This window comes from Lagopus muta, chromosome 30 (assembly GCF_023343835.1).
Source record: "Lagopus muta isolate bLagMut1 chromosome 30, bLagMut1 primary, whole genome shotgun sequence".
NCBI lineage: Eukaryota > Metazoa > Chordata > Aves > Galliformes > Phasianidae > Lagopus > Lagopus muta.
The window spans coordinates 1,739,919-1,760,043 of NC_064462.1; the positions used below are offsets into that span (position 1 = coordinate 1,739,919).

Consider the following 20,125-nt stretch of genomic DNA (forward strand, 5'->3'; position numbering starts at 1 on the left):
GTCCCGGGTTCTTCAAAGCCGTGTTCTCCTCGCTTTTTGAAGCTGCCGCTCGCTCGTTCAAAGGCGGACGGACGGACGGACGGACGGACGGACGGACGGACGGACGGACAGACGGACGGACAGATAAATAAACAAACGACAAACAAAGGACGCGTCTTTCCCACGGTCGCTTTTCTTTTCGCTCCTCGATTCCTTCGCTCCCTCCCTCCCTCCCTCCCTCCCTCGCTCGCTCGCTCGCGCGCGCGCGCAGGCCGTCCCCCCGCAGCCTCGACCCCCGACCCTCCCTCCCTCTCCCGGATTCCCCTCGCCAGGCCGTCTTCTGGCTTCTTTCTTTTTCATTCCCGTCCCTTCCCTCTCCACGCGTTTCTCCGCCCGTCGGTTCGCCCGCTCCTTGATCCTGCTCGGGCCCGGCAGGCCCTCGCCAGGCGCGGCGGGTCGTGCCGGGGTTGCTGGGCTACAGCTGCCGGCCGGCGCCTGAGCCCTTCCTTACCCTCCCCCCCCCCACCCGCCCTGCTCACGCTCGCGCGCACGCAACCCCCCTCCCCGCGCACCCCCCGGCCTCGACCCCTGACCCTCCTGACCCCTCTTCCCAGGCAGGTGCTCCTCGCAAACGGATTTCTGCTTTTTTTTTTTTTCCTCCTAATTAATTCCTTTCTATTTTTGGCTTTCTAGTCTTCGCTTCCCTCGCTTTTTAAAAAAGCCTCATTACTTTCTCTTCCCGTTTGTCTGTTCAAATAAAACCTCTCCTCGCGCGTCCGTTTCCTCGCTCGCTGGCGCGAGGGGGACGGGGGTTGCGCCGTGCCGCCAGAGCCTCCTCCTCCTCCTCCTCCTCCTCCTGTTCCCACCCCCCGCCCCCCACCGCCCCCGAGCTTCACCCCAACCCCGGTCTTTTACGCTGTGACGCGTTTTTCTGATGGTGGTCGCCACGGGGTGGCGGGCAGAGCTGGCGGCTGCCCGTCCGAGACAACCCCCCCCCCCCCTCCACCCGCGGCCCCTCTCCCTACCGTCCCCCGTCCCCCCCCCACCGAGCACGCCACGCGTGATTTCGTCTCGACTGATTTTTTTTTCCCTAGTTTTTTTTTTTTTTAACGTTCGGCGTTCTCCTTCTTTTCCTTCTTTTTCCCCCGCTCCCTGCTTTTTCGTTTTCGGTTTTTTAAGAACTTCCTAATTTTTATACGCTTTTCTAACACGCTTTCGAATGTTTTTTCGTTTCTTCGCTTATTTATTTACTTGGTTCATCTGCCATCTACGATTCTGTGACCACATCATGTTTACAGTGAGTGCTCCCTGCTGGCTGTACCTCATGAAACCAGTTCCACCTGTCCGAGCAAGGAGTATGTGCTTCAAGGTGTTTTTAAGATGAATTAGCCGTGAAGCTCTTCCTCTGCTCAAGGGATCTGTAAGGCTCATAACCACACAAAGCTACAGGTGGCTGATCAGCCTGGGGTCTGGCTGAAGCTCCTCCCGCATTCGTGGCACTGCAAACTGAGCCTCCTGTGAGGATGTGTAGGTATGTAACGAGGCAGGAACTGCTTCTGAAGATACTCCCAAACTCGGGGCATTTCTACACTCTGTCTACTCGGTGGATGTGCTTGTGGGAGTTGAGGTTAGAACTGCTTATAAAGCCCTTCCCACACACAGGGCATTTAAAGGGTGTTACTCCTGTTTGGATGCACTGGTAACAAATGAGCTTGTAACTGCTGTGGAAGCTCTTCCCACGCTGAGCACTTGTAGGGTCTCTCTCCTTATGGATGTGCTGGTGCATCTTCGCTTCTAACATGCCTGTCCTTGACACAAATGGGACACTTGCAGGCTCTGTGTCCTGAATGCACGTTCTGGTGGGAATCAAATTGGGAACATCAATGGCAGCTGTTCTCACATACAGAGCACTTGTATGTTTTACATCCTGTATGGATGCACTGGTGGCACTTCCATTCAGAATTGCTTTAGGAGCAATTTGGACACTCAGGACAATTAAAGGGTCTCTCTTCTGTGTGGACACACTGCAGGTGGCGGGTGAGGTTGGAGCTGCTTTTAAAGCTCTTCCCACAGTCGGTGCACTTATATGGCCTCTCTCCTGTGTGGATGCGCTGGTGGCGGGTGAGGTTGGAACTGCTTCTAAAGCCCTTCCCGCAGTCAGTGCACTTATATGGCCTCTCTCCTGTGTGGACGCGCTGGTGGCCAATGAGGTAGGAGCTGCTTCTGAAGCTCTTTGGACACTCAGTACACTTAAAGGGTCTCTCTCCATTGTGGATGCGCTGGTGGACAATGAGGTCGAAACTGCTTCTGAAGCCCTTCCCACAGTCAGTGCACTTATATCGCCTCTCTCCTCTGTGGATGCACTGGGGGCCAATGAGGTAGGAGCTGCTTCTGAAGCCCTTTGGACACTCTGGACACTTAAAGGGTCTCTCTCTTGTGTGGATGTGCTGGTGATTCTGTTCTGAACTGCTTTTGAAACCCTTTCCACACGTGGAACACTTGTAGGTTCTGTCACCTGAATGGATGCGTTGGTGGGAAACAAGGTGGGAACTTTGTTTGTAGCTTTTCCCACATCTGTGGCACTTGTAAGGTCTGTATCCTGTGTGGATGCACTGGTGGCACTTCAATTCAGAGTTGCTTTTGACGCTCTTTGGACGCTCAGAACGCCTAAGGGGTTTCTCTCCTGTGTGGAGGAACTGATGATTAGCGAATTTGGATCTTGTTTTGAAGCTCTTCACACACCCAGAGCTCTTGCACAATCTCTTCACTGAGCGGACACAGTGGTGGTTAACAAGGTCGGAATTCCTTTTAAAGCTGGTCCCACACTCAGCACTTGGGTTCTGCCTTTCCTCCTGGCACACTTCCTTGCTCCTTGCATCTTCCATCTGCTGCTTCTGACTTGTGCTGCAGTCCAGGAGGTTCCTCACAATCTCTCCTGGAGGGTTTCCCTGCTGCTTCTCCAAGTGCTCTCCTTGCTCCAGGCCCCCTTGCACATCCCTTCTGGTTTTTCCCAACGAGGCATTACTCCACTGCCTTTCAGCCACACCACTTCTCTGCAGATACTCCTTTATGTTTGTGATCCCATCATCTGCTGGATGACAGGAAATACAGAAATAAGATATTGTGCTAAAATACTGCCCAGTCAGAAATGGCTTTTGCCAGCCCCAACCTCCTCCTCTCTCTCACTGGCTCACCTGGGCTGAGGTCTTCTGCCATGTCCTTCAAGCCATGTACATCTGGGATCCAGGGGTCTTCCCCTCCTTCCAGCATGGAGATCACTGCAGGTTTCGGGGCTGGACATGTCGATTGAATAACAGAAACAGTGGACATTAGAGCATTTTCGTGATTCTGATGTAGGAACATGTCCAACAACTATACTATGTGTCCATCCCAACTTCTGAAACCGCATTAAGGGCCTGAATGACACTGGGCCCACACACACTGCCTTTCTTCTGATCCCAGCATGAATTTCACATCTCAAAAATTACGCAGAGAGAATTTCTCTAACATTACCCTTGGGCTTCTTGTCCAGTTTAATACAAACTGCTAAAGACCTAAGGCATCAAACAGGTTTACAGGAACACAGCGGAAAAGAGTAAAAAGGTAAATGAATAAGCAGGGAGTTGTCAGGTTGGTGGAGCTGGTACCACCACGCACTGCAGCAACACAAGGGCAGTGTGCAGGAGCTGATCCAACCCCTCCCAGCTGATGGCTGCTTGCCACCAGTGGCTCCTGTGTCTTTTCTCACAGTGCTGAGCACACTAATCCCTTCTGAAACATACGAGAAGCTTACCTACATTTTGTTTCTGGTGCTGCTGCGTTACTCCACAAGTAACTACATTGCAATTATTCTAAGCCCTGCTTGCAGTGTCATTCTATACAGCCAAAGGAGCCCTAACAAGGACAAAAGGCAGCAAAGCCCTCACCCAGCGAGGCCACGCACGCGTACGTCTCCAGCATCACGTCCTGGTACAGCACTCGCTGCACAGGGTCCAGCAGCGCCCACTCCTCCCTGCTGAAATACACGGCCACCTCTGCAAAGGTCACGGGCTCCTGCAAGCAAAGAAGCTCCATGCTGGGAACTGCCACGGCCCAGGGAAGCAGCTGGCAAAGGAGAGAAACTTCAGTCCCAGCAGCTTCTCTGCCCCCAGCACGCAAAAGCTGATGGAGGGCGTCCCACTCTCCCCCTGCATTGACACTGCTTGTTCCTTAGCCTCTCCTGCCTGTTTCCCCACACTCCTACCTGAGATGGATCCGCTGCAGCCATTTTCTGCACTCCTGCAGGCTGGGATGATCACAGGTGAAAAGCAGACGTTAGAAAAGCCTGCTGGGATAAGAAAAATGGCAGGGGAGGTTTGAGAGAGTGCAGCAGTTTCTCTTGAAGCCCAGCCCTCCCCAGCCCATCTACAAGGCATTGCCTGGGAATAAAAGCCACCTAGGACTCAGACAAGCAACAATGCACCCATTCCAATCTTGTCAAGTCACTGTGAAACCACCCACAGCCTATCTACCTTATATTATTCAACATATTCCTGCTTCTCCCTTGAAAGTTTATTTTGTAGTTGGAACCAACAGTTATAAATTGGCAAAATCTGCACTATAGCAACTAGGGACACTAACTGATTAGAAACTGACGGACTGAACTCCCAAATCCTTACGTGAATCATCTCCTGACAGCTATTACAACTGAGAAATAAGAGATTAGGGGCTGTAAGACAACAAAAGCGGATGAAACTTCAACTGTGTCAGTCTGTAGAAAAGATAACAGTGAGAAAGAATATTTCAGCCCTTCCATAGCTAGCACCAGCAACAAAAGGAAAACACGCTCCCACTCCCTCCAGCCCTCAAACAGACGGTAAGGCCTGAAGGAAGAACAAATACTGCCTGTCAAAAGAAAGATAGTATCAGTAAGTTAATAATGATTGCCCACATAAACATACTGCAGTGGAAATGCTAAGAGGTGGCCTGAAACAGTGACTGAGCACCTGGTGGGAAGGCAGGACAAACCCAGAGGAGGTCAGGTGCAAGCAATGAACTTCATGACTAGAAGGTGTGGAGCCAGGATCCTCCTCTTCCGAGGCCTCATTTAAGGGTTGGCAGTGGAGGTGAGGGTGTTTTTTGTTGGAGATTCCTGCATATCAGGGGCCTTTCAGAGGTAAGCAGCTCTTTTCCTTTCTTGTTGTATCTTTAGCTGGTGCATTTGGGCTTGTTTTCATTTGCTGTAACTGAAGACTTTGCCACCCTATTATTATCCTCTGTTTTTAGCATTAATTATACTAGCTTCATTTGGCCTCTAAGGACTGTTGACAATGTCTTCTCAATAAGTAAGGGGGCACAAACCTAAATCTGAACTAAACTGGGATCTGGAAAGCTGAATGTGCAACTCATGCATCAACCAACAAAGCGAAACTGAACAAAATGCTGTGCTCCAAATTGCCAAAGCCAGTTCCTATTTCTCTGGTAAAGAATGCATGTCAGTCACTTGCTCTGCAGTCAGCACACAGGGGTTCTGGCGTTTTAAACAGGTGACTTTGGCTCCTGCTCCTTCAGTTCAATTGTTCTGCCCAGCATTATCAGAGAGCAGCATTTTACGCCTTCATTCCCCAGCTGTATTGTAACCAGGGGTTTGGCTGATGTCTCACCTCTTGGTCCCCTTCATTCTATATTTATTGCAATTGTATCTATGCCCTTTGAGTGATCTAGCTCTGATCTGGATTCTCTGCTGCTACTTTTCTTCTGTGGGCAATCCTGTTGCCAATCTCTAACACTGTCTGCATTGATTAGGTTTCAGAACTGAGATCTCTGCCCTTATATTCTCCCTTCTTGGTTCCAGCATTTCTTTTATACCTCTGTGTGGGAATCAAATGTTGCTTCTGCATTAGAATTAGGTAAGAATCTTTAATGTCATGGTCTCTGCTGCCATAGTTCTTTTTGGGAGTCTTTCTACTATACTTGGGGGTGGTCTCTGACAGTTGGCATCTGTTATCCTCTAGACAAATCTTCCCCTGGAATGCGTGCTCAGTATATAGGTGTGTATATACGTATATCTTGTCATACACGTTACAAGAATATTCTGCATGAGATTAATCAAACCAGGCAACAAATCATGGCCTGCCCAAGAAGAAGAGATATCAATAAGGCCTAGCATCCCCCCCCCCCTTCCCCTGCACCCCAAAATCACCGTATCAACACAAGAAGAGCACTGAGGCATCTTGGAAACAACAGGATGGCTACTGACACCAGATAACACACGAATTAACAAACGTAAACCTTGAGTACCCAGCCAATGGGGAAACAGGAGAGGGGGCGAAGGGGGAAACAAGGTGCAAAAAGCTGTCGTTGTGCCTTTAGCGGTGCTCCTGCTTGCGGGACGCCTGCCATCGGGACTGCAAATAAAATCTGCTTTTATCAGAGATGCCGTCCTGACAAAATTATTTTGATATTTCCAACCATCTGTATCCTTGTCGGTTCCCTGAGCTATGGTCGATGCCAATACTTTCTCCATCCTTTTTTTCTTTCCTTTGCTTTCTCAGTTTCCTATGTTTCCTCCTCTCCATTCCTTGGTCTACGCCTTTTCCAAGACTTTCTTTTTTTTCCTTCCCTTTCCTCTCCCTCCTGAGCCCCCCACAACAAACTTTCATCATTACAAACTGCCTCAGCTCCCTTTGACCTTCCAGGCACCTCTCCTGCCTATCAAAGACCCATTTTAAATTTTATTTTTCCCTCCAATTTATCCAACCAATCTCGATCAATTAAGGCCTTTGGTGCCCCTGGTAAATAGAAAAACCAATAGTGTCTACCAAATTTCTGTTTCATCTCCAGCACCAGAAGTTCCACCGCTAATAATGGGATATCGGGTTTCCTAGGTCTCTGCAGATGAGGACATTCTCGCTCCCAATGTATTCATCCCCATCCCCCAAGGAACAAACCGTTTTACAATAGGAGTTTGCAGTGTCTCTGCCCCAGGCTCCTTGAGCGCAATTCGAGCCTCGTGGGGGGAGGTGGCACGGCAGTTTCTTGTTCCAGTGCTCATCAATCTTGGCCGGTGCAAACTGCAACTGGTCACAACAGTCAAAATGCACTTTAATCTGAATATGCTTTATGCAGGACAATTGTCCCTCCTCATCTTGCTAGATGATGGAGAGCGTTCTCTCAAAGCACGGTTGTGCACCGTGGGAGATTCCTCCAGGGAGATCCATAACCAATATCCCCCAGCAAGATGGGAATTGCACTTGTTTTTCCACACACCCCAGTGTCCATAAGTAACATTGATCACTTCTCCAATCCACCAATTATTACTATTTTCAACAGGTTTTCTCTGCCGTTTCCACAACCAGTTTCTCCATGTCTGGAATGAGCAAATTCAGACACGCACCGCAATACACACTGCTGCAACTACAAAAGTAAAAAGCAAAGCTTAACACAACCTGCATATCCACACCATGGAGAGAGAGAAAAAACCAAAAAGCTTGGTGCCGGTGCAGTAATGCATTCCCATGTTCACATACAAAATCACAATGCCAGCAATCATAACGCAGCATAATTACCCAAAAATGAAGCGCTTCGGTTTCTGCTGGGGGTCTTGAATCTCTCAAGTACTCCCTCACCGTGTTACTTTCGGTAAGATGTGGAGCCCGAGGGGTCTTGAATCTCTTAAATACACCCTCTAACAGGACTCGAATCCGTTTTCTCTCAAGCACCGTTACTTCCGAGGAACACAGAACCTGCCGCACGCTCAGGACATCTCCCTGCCCACGTACCTCCTGGGGAATTCACAGATCACAGAATCACAGAATCACAGAATCAATCACCCGTGTTGGAAGGGACCCCAAGGATGATGCAGTTCCAACCCCCCTGCCTGGCAGGGCCACCAAACATCCACATTCAGATCAGGTTGCCCAGGACCCCGTCCAACCTGGCCTTGACCACGTCCAAGGACGGGGCATCCACAACCTCCCTGGGCAGCCCGTTCCAGGGCCCAACCGCTCTCCATGGAAAGAACTTCCCCCTAACATCCAACCGAAATCTTCCCTCCTTCAACTCGGATCCATTTCCCCTCGTCCTGCTGTTGTCAGCCCTTGTGAAGAGTTTACTCCCCTCCTGGGTGTAGGTTCCCTTCAGGTATCCATAGGCTGCAATGAGGTCACCCCGCAGCCTTCTCTTCTCCAGGCTGAACAAGCCCAACTCCCTCAGCCTGTCCTCATAGGGGAGCTGCTCCAGCCCCCTGATCATCTTAGTCGCCCTCCTCTGGACCCTTTCCACAATCTCAATGTCTTTCTTGTACTGAGGGCTCCACACCTGGACACAGGACTCCAGGTGGGGCCTCACAAGAGCCGAGCAGAGAGGGACGATCACCTCCCTGTCCCTGCTGGCCACCCCTCTCCTGATGGAGCCCAGGATCCCATTTGCCTTTCGAGCTGCGCACTGCTGGCTCATGTTCAGCCTCTCGTCCATCAGGACCCCCAGGTCCTTCTCTGCCGAGCTGCTCTCCAGGCCCACTCCTCCCAGCCTCTACAGGTGCCTGGGGTTCCTCCGGCCCAAATGCAAAACCCTGCACTTTGCCGTGTTGAACCTCATCAGGTTCACCCGAGCCCAGCCCAAGACAGACCCTTGGGGGACACCACTTGTTACCGGCCTCCACCTGGACACAGAGCCATTGACCACCACCCTCTGTCTGCGGCCTTTCAACCAATTGCTCATCCATCGGGTCGTCCACCCATCAAATCCACTTCCCTCCAATTTGGAGATGAGGATGTGGTGGGGGACCATGTCAAAGGCCTTGCTCAGGTCCAGCTAAATTCCCTTACTTTTGCTCTCTGAATGTGAATCAGACTTCTTCACGCTTTACCAGGGGCAACCAAAGGAATGCCTTACCGTATTTCAGGAAGCCTGCGGCCAGATCGGGGGCAGAGCTCCCTGAGAATCACTCGGTGTGCACGCTGAGATCTCCTCCTGTTCTTCAATCCGCAAGATTTCAGTCTCGGTGTCCTACCAGAGTAGCCAAAAATTGTCATCCAAAATCTGAGAAGAAAACTCTCTAACTGCAAAGTGATGCTGGAAAGTGGCAATCCGCGATTCTTCACAGCAGGCACCGGATGACTTGGTAAGCAGGCTCACCCTCTCAAAGTTCCGGTTCGACATCTGAACAATGAAGACATGCATATGCAGTACGTTGGCATGCATATGCAGTACGTCGGCATACATATGCATTCTTTTGCAAGGTCTGACACATAAGAGCTAATGTCCCTTTGGGCATGCTCAGTGGTATCGAGGATGGTGGGGTGCCCAGCTACTTCTCGTTTTTTCACCATCAGCTTCATCACTAAAACCTTTGACTCACTTTCATTCACTTTTCCCCACTTTGGAAGATTCCCACTGGTTTTTAGGCCATAGTGAGACACTGTTTAAAAACAACATATGTGGAACCCAAGGAAAATGTCCATGATGTTTTGAGTCAAAAGATAAATTTTTCTATTGTGACTCAAGTACTTCTTGTGAGGCAAAATCACTGAGGCAGAAGATAAAAGTATTCAATTATGTTCCCAGTGATTGAGGAAAAACAAGACTCTTCACCCACTGAATGTGAAATGGAAAGATTTAAAACAACCACTTATAGATTCCTTTTGCTAAACTAATATACTGGTTCCTAAACTAATGTACTCATCCCTAGTGCTAAACAAATCAACCTATATCAGCAGCATATGTAAAGCTTCTTGCCAGGTGGAATCATTGGTTCAGGTACAGGGATGTCTTCTCCCCTGTACACATTCCGGTGCCTCATGAGTTCAAAGCTGTACCCAAAGATTTTCTCATAGATCGAGCAGAAACATGTTTCTGATCCACCCTGCCATCTTTCTATGACCACTCAATATTCCATCTCCAGCTGACAGAGAGTAATGTGCATAATTCCCATGACAGTGATGAAATGGGAACAGGATATCCTTTGGTCACAAACATCAAGAATGGACCTAAGGCCAAGAAGGGAGCTACAGACCATCCAAAGCATGGGAAAACTCCCAGATAATCTGGACAAAACAGGAGTTGGCTCATCAAAATGAGCCCAAGAGAAAATGTGAGCACCTGCTCTGAGCACTGGAGTGGCAATCATGAGCCTCAAGCATGACACGCGCACCACTGCCTGCTGTGCTCACAGCAAATCTGAAGGGATGTCCATTGAAGTGTCCAGAGTTTTTGAGAAGCTTCATATTCAGTTCACAGAATCACACAGAATCACAGAATCACCCGGGTTGGAAGGGACCCCAAGGATCACGCAGTTCCAACCCCCCTGCCTGGCAGGGCCACCAAACATCCACATTCACATCAGGTTGCCCAGGACCCCGTCCAACCTGGCCTTGACCACGTCCAAGGACGGGGCATCCACAACCTCCCTGGGCAGCCCGTTCCAGGGCCCAACCGCTCTCCATGGAAACAACTTCCCCCTAACATCCAACCGAAATCTTCCCTCCTTCAACTCGGATCCATTTCCCCTCGTCCTGCTGTTGTCAGCCCTTGTGAAGAGTTTACTCCCCTCCTGGCTGTAGGTTCCCTTCAGGTATCGATAGGCTGCAATGAGGTCACCCCGCAGCCTTCTCTTCTCCAGGCTGAACAAGCCCAACTCCCTCAGCCTGTCCTCATAGGGGAGCTGCTCCAGCCCCCTGATCCCCTTAGTCGCCCTCCTCTGGACCCTATCCAAATCCCCCCATCCCCCATACCGACCCCATTCCCCCCTCACTGCCCCCTATAACGACCCCATTGCCCCCCAGCCCCCCTCATTGCCCCCCATTCCCCTCACTGCCCCCTATAACGACCCCATCCCCCCTCATTGCCCCCTATAACGACCCCATTGCCCCCCCATTGCCCCCCACCCCTCCATACCCAACCCATTCCCCCCTCACCACCCCCTATAACAACCCTAATGCCCCCCCAGCCCCCTCATTGCCCCCTATAACGACCCCAGTGCCCCCCATCCCCCCTTATTGCCCCCTATACAGCCCCCTCATCATCTTAGTCGCCCTCCTCTGGACCCTTTCCACAATCTCAATGTCTTTCTTGTACTGAGGGCTCCACACCTGGACACAGGACTCCAGATGGGGCCTCACAAAAGCCGAGCAGAGAGGGACGATCACCTCCCTGTCCCTGCTGACCACCCCTCTCCTGATGGAGCCCAGGATCCCATTTGCCTTTCGAGCTGCGCACTGCTGGCTCATGTTCAGTCTCTCGTCCATCAGGACCCCCAGGTCCTTCTCTGCCGAGCTGCTCTCCAGGCCCACTCCTCCCAGCCTCTACAGGTGCCTGGGGTTCCTCCGGCCCAAATGCAAAACCCTGCACTTTGCCGTGTTGAACCTCATTAGGTTCACCCGAGCCCAGCCCAAGACAGACCCTTGGGGGACACCACTTGTTACCGGCCTCCACCTGGACACAGAGCCATTGACCACCACCCTCTGTCTGCGGCCTTTCAACCAATTGCTCATCCATCGGGTCGTCCACCCATCAAATCCACTTCCCTCCAATTTGGAGATGAGGATGTGGTGGGGGACCATGTCAAAGGCCTTGCTCAGGTCCAGCTAAATTCCCTTACTTTTGCTCTCTGAATGTGAATCAGACTTCTTCACGCTTTACCAGGGGCAACCAAAGGAATGCCTTACCGTATTTCAGGAAGCCTGCGGCCAGATCGGGGGCAGAGCTCCCTGAGAATCACTCGGTGTGCACGCTGAGATCTCCTCCTGTTCTTCAATCCACAAGATTTCAGTCTCGGTGTCCTACCAGAGTAGCCAAAAATTGTCATCCAAAATCTGAGAAGAAAACTCTCTAACTGCAAAGTGATGCTGGAAAGTGGCAATCCGCGATTCTTCACAGCAGGCACCGGATGACTTGGTAAGCAGGCTCACCCTCTCAAAGTTCCGGTTCGACATCTGAACAATGAAGACATGCATATGCAGTACGTTGGCATGCATATGCAGTACGTCGGCATACATATGCATTCTTTTGCAAGGTCTGACACATAAGAGCTAATGTCCCTTTGGGCATGCTCAGTGGTATCGAGGATGGTGGGGTGCCCAGCTACTTCTCGTTTTTTCACCATCAGCTTCATCACTAAAACCTTTGACTCACTTTCATTCACTTTTCCCCACTTTGGAAGATTCCCACTGGTTTTTAGGCCATAGTGAGACACTGTTTAAAAACAACATATGTGGAACCCAAGGAAAATGTCCATGATGTTTTGAGTCAAAAGATAAATTTTTCTATTGTGACTCAAGTACTTCTTGTGAGGCAAAATCACTGAGGCAGAAGATAAAAGTATTCAATTATGTTCCCAGTGATTGAGGAAAAACAAGACTCTTCACCCACTGAATGTGAAATGGAAATATTTAAAACAACCACTTATAGATTCCTTTTGCTAAACTAATATACTGGTTCCTAAACTAATGTACTCATCCCTAGTGCTAAACAAATCAACCTATATCAGCAGCATATGTAAAGCTTCTTGCCAGGTGGAATCATTGGTTCAGGTACAGGGATGTCTTCTCCCCTGTACACATTCCGGTGCCTCATGAGTTCAAAGCTGTACCCAAAGATTTTCTCATAGATCAAGCAGAAACATGTTTCTGATCCACCTGCCATCTTTCTATGTCTACTCAATATTCCATCTCCAGCTGACAGAGAGTAATATGCATAATTCCCATGACAGTGACGAAGGGGGAACAGGATATCCTTTGGTCACAAACATCAAGAATGGACCTAAGGCCAAGAAGGGAGCTACAGACCATCCAAAGCATGGGAAAACTCCCAGATAATCTGGACAAAACAGGAGTTGGCTCATCAAAATGAGCCCAAGAGAAAATGTGAGCACCTCCTCTGAGCACTGGAGTGGCAATCATGAGCCTCAAGCATGACACGCGCACCACTGCCTGCTGTGCTCACAGCAAATCTGAAGGGATGTCCATTGAAGTGTCCAGAGTTTTTGAGAAGCTTCATATTCAGTTCACAGAATCACACAGAATCACAGAATCACCCGGGTTGGAAGGGACCCCAAGGATCACGCAGTTCCAACCCCCCTGCCTGGCAGGGCCACCAAACATCCACATTCAGATCAGGTTGCCCAGGACCCCGTCCAACCTGGCCTTGACCACGTCCAAGGACGGGGCATCCACAACCTCCCTGGGCAGCCCGTTCCAGGGCCCAACCGCTCTCCATGGAAAGAACTTCCCCCTAACATCCAACCGAAATGGGACCCATAGAGACATGTTGTGACCCATAGAGACACACTGGGACCTATAGAGACCCATAGAGACCCATTGGGACCCATAAAGACACATTGAGACCCATAGAGACCCATTGAGACCCATAGAGACACGTTGGGAACCATAGAGACATGTTGAGACCCATAGAGACGCATTGGGACCCATTGGGAGCCATAGAGACACATTGTGACCCATAGAGACACGTTGAGACCCATTGGGACCCATAGAGACCCATTGGGACCCATAGAGAAACATTGAGACCCATAGAGACACGTTGGGACCCATAGAGACTCATTGGGACCCATAGAGACACATTGGGACCCATGGAGACACATTGGGACCAATTGGGACCCATAGAGACACGTTGGGACCAATTGGGACCCATTCGGACATGTTGAGACCCATAGTGACACATTGGGATACACAGAGACACATTGAGAGCCATTGCGACCCATAGAGACACATTGGGACCCATTGGGACCCATAGGGACATGTTGAGACCCATAGGGACACATTTTGGCACATTGGGACCCACAGAGACACATTAGGACCCATAGAGACACTTTGAGCCCCATAGAATCACAGAATCACAGAATCAATCACCCGTGTTGGAAGGGACCCCAAGGATCATGCAGCTCCAACCCCCCTGCCCAGCAGGGCCACCAAACATCCACATTCAGATCAGGTTGCCCAGGACCCCGTCCAACCTGGCCTTGACCACGTCCAAGGACGGGGCATCCACAACCTCCCTGGGCAGCCCGTTCCAGGGCCCAACCGCTCTCCATGGAAACAACTTCCCCCTAACATCCAACCGAAATCTTCCCTCCTTCAACTCGGATCCATTTCCCCTCGTCCTGCTGTTGTCAGCCCTTGTGAAGAGTTTACTCCCCTCCTGGGTGTAGGTTCCCTTCAGGTATCCATAGGCTGCAATGAGGTCACCCCGCAGCCTTCTCTTCTCCAGGCTGAACAAGCCCAACTCCCTCAGCCTGTCCTCATAGGGGAGCTGCTCCAGCCCCCTGATCCCCTTAGTCGCCCTCCTCTGGACCCTATCCAAATCCCCCCATCCCCCATACCGACCCCATTCCCCCCTCACTGCCCCCTATAACGACCCCATTGCCCCCCAGCCCCCCTCATTGCCCCCCATTCCCCTCACTGCCCCCTATAACGACCCCATCCCCCCTCATTGCCCCCTATAACGACCCCATTGCCCCCCCATTGCCCCCCACCCCTCCATACCCACCCCATTCCCCCCTCACCACCCCCTATAACAACCCTAATGCCCCCCCAGCCCCCTCATTGCCCCCTATAACGACCCCAGTGCCCCCCATCCCCCCTTATTGCCCCCTATACAGCCCCCTCATCATCTTAGTCGCCCTCCTCTGGACCCTTTCCACAATCTCAATGTCTTTCTTGTACTGAGGGCTCCACACCTGGACACAGGACTCCAGGTGGGGCCTCACAAGAGCCGAGCAGAGAGGGACGATCACCTCCCTGTCCCTGCTGGCCACCCCTCTCCTGATGGAGCCCAGGATCCCATTTGCCTTTCGAGCTGCGCACTGCTGGCTCATGTTCAGCCTCTCGTCCATCAGGACCCCCAGGTCCTTCTCTGCCGAGCTGCTCTCCAGGCCCACTCCTCCCAGCCTCTACAGGTGCCTGGGGTTCCTCCGGCCCAAATGCAAAACCCTGCACTTTGCCGTGTTGAACCTCATTAGGTTCACCCGAGCCCAGCCCAAGACAGACCCTTGGGGGACACCGCTTGTTACCGGCCTCCACCTGGACACAGAGCCATTGACCACCACCCTCTGTCTGCGGCCTTTCAACCAATTGCTCATCCATCGGGTCGTCCACCCATCAAATCCACTTCCCTCCAATTTGGAGATGAGGATGTGGTGGGGGACCATGTCAAAGGCCTTGCTCAGGTCCAGCTAAATTCCCTTACTTTTGCTCTCTGAATGTGAATCAGACTTCTTCACGCTTTACCAGGGGCAACCAAAGGAATGCCTTACCGTATTTCAGGAAGCCTGCGGCCAGATCGGGGGCAGAGCTCCCTGAGAATCACTCGGTGTGCACGCTGAGATCTCCTCCTGTTCTTCAATCCACAAGATTTCAGTCTCGGTGTCCTACCAGAGTAGCCAAAAATTGTCATCCAAAATCTGAGAAGAAAACTCTCTAACTGCAAAGTGATGCTGGAAAGTGGCAATCCGCGATTCTTCACAGCAGGCACCGGATGACTTGGTAAGCAGGCTCACCCTCTCAAAGTTCCGGTTCGACATCTGAACAATGAAGACATGCATATGCAGTACGTTGGCATGCATATGCAGTACGTCGGCATACATATGCATTCTTTTGCAAGGTCTGACACATAAGAGCTAATGTCCCTTTGGGCATGCTCAGTGGTATCGAGGATGGTGGGGTGCCCAGCTACTTCTCGTTTTTTCACCAACAGCTTCATCACTAAAACATTTGACTCACTTTCATTCACTTTTCCCCACTTTGGAAGATTCCCACTGGTTTTTAGGCCATAGTGAGACACTGTTTAAAAACAACATATGTGGAACCCAAGGAAAATGTCCATGATGTTTTGAGTCAAAAGATAAATTTTTCTATTGTGACTCAAGTACTTCTTGTGAGGCAAAATCACTGAGGCAGAAGATAAAAGTATTCAATTATGTTCCCAGTGATTGAAGAAAACCAAGACTCTTCACCCACTGAATGTGAAATGGAAATATTTAAAACAACACTTATAGATTCCTTTTGCTAAACTAATATACTGGTTCCTAAACTAATGTACTCATCCCTAGTGCTAAACAAATCAACCTGTATCAGCAGCATATGTAAAGCTTCTTGCCAGGTGGAATCATTGGTTCAGGTACAGGGATGTCTTCTCCCCTGTGCACATTCCGGTGCCTCATGAGTTCAAAGCTGTACCCAAAGATTTTCTCATAGATCAAGCAGAAACATGTTTCTGATCCACCTGCCATCTTTCTATGTCTACTCAATATTCCATCTCCAGCTGACAGAGAGTAATATGCATAATTCCCATGACAGTGACGAAGGGGGAACAGGATATCCTTTGGTCACAAACATCAAGAATGGACCTAAGGCCAAGAAGGGAGCTACAGACCATCCAAAGCATGGGAAAACTCCCAGATAATCTGGACAAAACAGGAGTTGGCTCATCAAAATGAGCCCAAGAGAAAATGTGAGCACCTCCTCTGAGCACTGGAGTGGCAATCATGAGCCTCAAGCATGACACGCGCACCACTGCCTGCTGTGCTCACAGCAAATCTGAAGGGATGTCCATTGAAGTGTCCAGAGTTTTTGAGAAGCTTCATATTCAGTTCACAGAATCACACAGAATCACAGAATCACCCGTGTTGGAAGGGACCCCAAGGATCACGCAGTTCCAACCCCCCTGCCTGGCAGGGCCACCAAACATCCACATTCAGATCAGGTTGCTCAGGACCCCGTCCAACCTGGCCTTGACCACGTCCAAGGACGGGGCATCCACAACCTCCCTGGGCAGCCCGTTCCAGGGCCCAACCGCTCTCCATGGAAAGAACTTCCCCCTAACATCCAACCGAAATGGGACCCATAGAGACATGTTGTGACCCATAGAGACACACTGGGACCTATAGAGACCCATAGAGACCCATTGGGACCCATAAAGACACATTGAGACCCATAGAGACCCATTGAGACCCATAGAGACACGTTGGGAACCATAGAGACATGTTGAGACCCATAGAGACGCATTGGGACCCATTGGGAGCCATAGAGACACATTGTGACCCATAGAGACACGTTGAGACCCATTGGGACCCATAGAGACCCATTGGGACCCATAGAGAAACATTGAGACCCATAGAGACACGTTGGGACCCATAGAGACTCATTGGGACCCATAGAGACACATTGGGACCCATGGAGACACATTGGGACCAATTGGGACCCATAGAGACACGTTGGGACCAATTGGGACCCATTCGGACATGTTGAGACCCATAGTGACACATTGGGATACACAGAGACACATTGAGAGCCATTGCGACCCATAGAGACACATTGGGACCCATTGGGACCCATAGGGACATGTTGAGACCCATAGGGACACATTTTGGCACATTGGGACCCACAGAGACACATTAGGACCCATAGAGACACTTTGAGCCCCATAGAATCACAGAATCACAGAATCAATCACCCGTGTTGGAAGGGACCCCAAGGATCATGCAGCTCCAACCCCCCTGCCCAGCAGGGCCACCAAACATCCACATTCAGATCAGGTTGCCCAGGACCCCGTCCAACCTGGCCTTGACCACGTCCAAGGACGGGGCATCCACAACCTCCCTGGGCAGCCCGTTCCAGGGCCCAACCGCTCTCCATGGAAAGAACTTCCCCCTAACATCCAACCGAAATGGGACCCATAGAGACACGTTGTGACCCATAGAGACACACTGGGACCTATAGAGACCCATAGAGACCCCTTGGGACCCATAAAGACACATTGAGACCCATAGAGACCCATTGGGACCCATAGAGACACGTTGGGAACCATAGAGACATGTTGAGACCCATAGAGACGCATTGGGACCCATTGGGAGCCATAGAGACACATTGTGACCCATAGAGACACGTTGAGACCCATTGGGACCCATAGAGACCCATTGGGACCCATAGAGAAACATTGAGACCCATAGAGACACGTTGGGACCCATAGAGATACGTTGGGACCCATAGAGACTCATTGGGACCCATAGAGACACATTGGGACCCATGGAGACACATTGGGACCAATTGGGACCCATAGAGACACGTTGGGACCAATTGGGACCCATTCGGACATGTTGAGACCCATAGTGACACATTGGGATACACAGAGACACATTGAGAGCCATTGCGACCCATAGAGACACATTGGGACCCATTGGGACCCATAGGGACATGTTGAGACCCATAGGGACACATTTTGGCACATTGGGACCCATAGAGACACATTAGGACCCATAGAGACACTTTGAGCCCCATAGAATCACAGAATCACAGAATCAATCACCTGGGTTGGAAGGGACCCCAAGGATCACGCAGCTCCAACCCCCCTGCCCAGCAGGGCCACCAAACATCCACATTCAGATCAGGTTGCCCAGGACCCCGTCCAACCTGGCCTTGACCACGTCCAAGGACGGGGCATCCACAACCTCCCTGGGCAGCCCGTTCCAGGGCCCAACCGCTCTCCATGGAAAGAACTTCCCCCTAACATCCAACCGAAATGGGACCCATAGAGACACGTTGTGACCCATAGAGACACACTGGGACCTATAGAGACCCATAGAGACCCATTGGGACCCATAAAGACACATTGAGACCCATAGAGACACATTGAGACTCATAGAGACACGTTGGGACCCATAGAGACACACTGGGACCCAGAGACACGTTGAGACCCATTGGGACCCATAGAGACACGTTGGGACCCATTGAGACATGTTGAGACCCATAGAGACGCATTGGGACCCATTGGGAGCCATAGAGACACATTGTGACCCATAGAGACACGTTGAGACCCATTGGGACCCATACAGACCCATTGGGACCCATAGAGACATGTTGGGACCCATTGGGAGCCATAGAGACCCATTGGGACCCATAGAGACACGCTGAGACCCATAGAGACACATTGGGACCCATAGAGATCCATTGGGACCCATAGAGAAACATTGAGACCCATAGAGACACGTTGGGACCCATAGAGACACATTGGGACCCATAGGGACACATTGGGACCCATAGAGACACATTGACACCCATTGGGACCCGTAGAGACACATAGAGACCCATAGAGACACATTGAGACCCATAGAGACACATTGGGAGCCATAGAGACATGTTGGGACCCATAGAGACACGTTGGGACCCATAGAGACACATTGGGACCCATAGAGACACGTTGGGACCCATAGAGACACATTGAGGCCCATAGAGACATGTTGAGACCCATAGAGACCCATTGGGACCCATAGAGAAACACAGACTCATTGGGACCCAAAGAGACACGTTGGGACCCATTGGGACCCATTCGGACACGTTGAGACCCATAGAGACACATTGAGAGCCATTGCGACCCATAGAGACCTATTGGGACCCATAGAGACACGTTGAGACCCATAGAATCACAGAATCAATCACCTGGGTTGGAAGGGACCCCAAGGATCACGCAGCTCCAACCCCCCTGCCTGGCAGGGCCACCAAACATCCACATTCAGATCAGGTTGCCCAGGACCCCGTCCAACCTGGCCTTGACCACGTCCAAGGACGGGGCATCCACAACCTCCCTGGGCAGCCCGTTCCAGGGCCCAACCGCTCTCCTAGTAAAGAACTTCCCCCTAACATCCAACCGAAATCTTCCCTCCTCCTGACACATTACCTACTGGCACACCCTCACAGGAGACAGAGCCTGCAAGTGCCCCAATGATCATACACCTTCCCCTGATGGTGATGTAGTGCTACCAGTAGGGAGTGCTCACTGTAAAGGTGTGAGATGTTCCAGTGTGTTAACTGGGAGATAGCACTGTGAGTCCAGCACTCGCACTCCAGTGCTCAGAGGAAGTGCTCACCTTCTTACTTGGATTCATTTGGAGAAGCGAGCCCCTGATTTCTCTCCTAACCAGCATATCTGGGAGTTTTCCTATGCTTTGGATGGTCTGTAGCTTCCTTCTTGGCCTTACACCCATTCCTGGTGTTTGGTGTCCGAGTAAATCCTGTTCCCCCTTTCTCACTGGTGGGGTAATTAGGCATATTGCTCTGTTTTGGCTGTACTGGGGATGTTGAGTGGAAATGCAAAGGAGAGTCCAGGGCAGGATGTGGCACAGCCACAAGAACGCCTCAAGTTGTGGGTAGGTGGATCA

General features: G+C 51.0%; 1 protein-coding gene across 1 annotated transcript; it reads right to left on the bottom strand.

Annotated features, from left to right (window-relative positions):
* Positions 1 to 1,199: 1,199 nt before the first annotated feature.
* Positions 1,200 to 12,272, bottom strand: LOC125685946 (zinc finger protein 485-like). The gene is made up of 7 exons (XM_048929484.1): positions 11,625 to 12,272; positions 7,527 to 9,120; positions 6,909 to 7,037; positions 4,223 to 4,303; positions 3,906 to 4,083; positions 3,174 to 3,272; positions 1,200 to 3,070 (listed from the first exon to the last, which is right to left on the bottom strand). The coding sequence occupies exons 4-7, from the start codon at positions 4,244 to 4,246 to the stop codon at positions 1,947 to 1,949; spliced, it is 1,425 nt and encodes a 474-aa protein (XP_048785441.1). The 5' UTR covers positions 4,247 to 4,303; positions 6,909 to 7,037; positions 7,527 to 9,120; positions 11,625 to 12,272; the 3' UTR covers positions 1,200 to 1,946.
* Between the last annotated feature and the right edge of the window lie 7,853 nt (positions 12,273 to 20,125).

Excerpts from the sequence above, each read along its gene's own strand:
- LOC125685946 (XM_048929484.1), bottom strand. The coding sequence starts at position 4,246 with ATGGCTGCAGCGGATCCATCTCAG. Across the intron at positions 3,273-3,905 it reads CGCGTGCGTGGCCTCGCTGG|CCCCGAAACCTGCAGTGATC; the intron begins GTGAGGGCTTTG and ends CGACATGTCCAG. Across the intron at positions 3,071-3,173 it reads GGCAGAAGACCTCAGCCCAG|CAGATGATGGGATCACAAAC; the intron begins GTGAGCCAGTGA and ends CCTGTCATCCAG.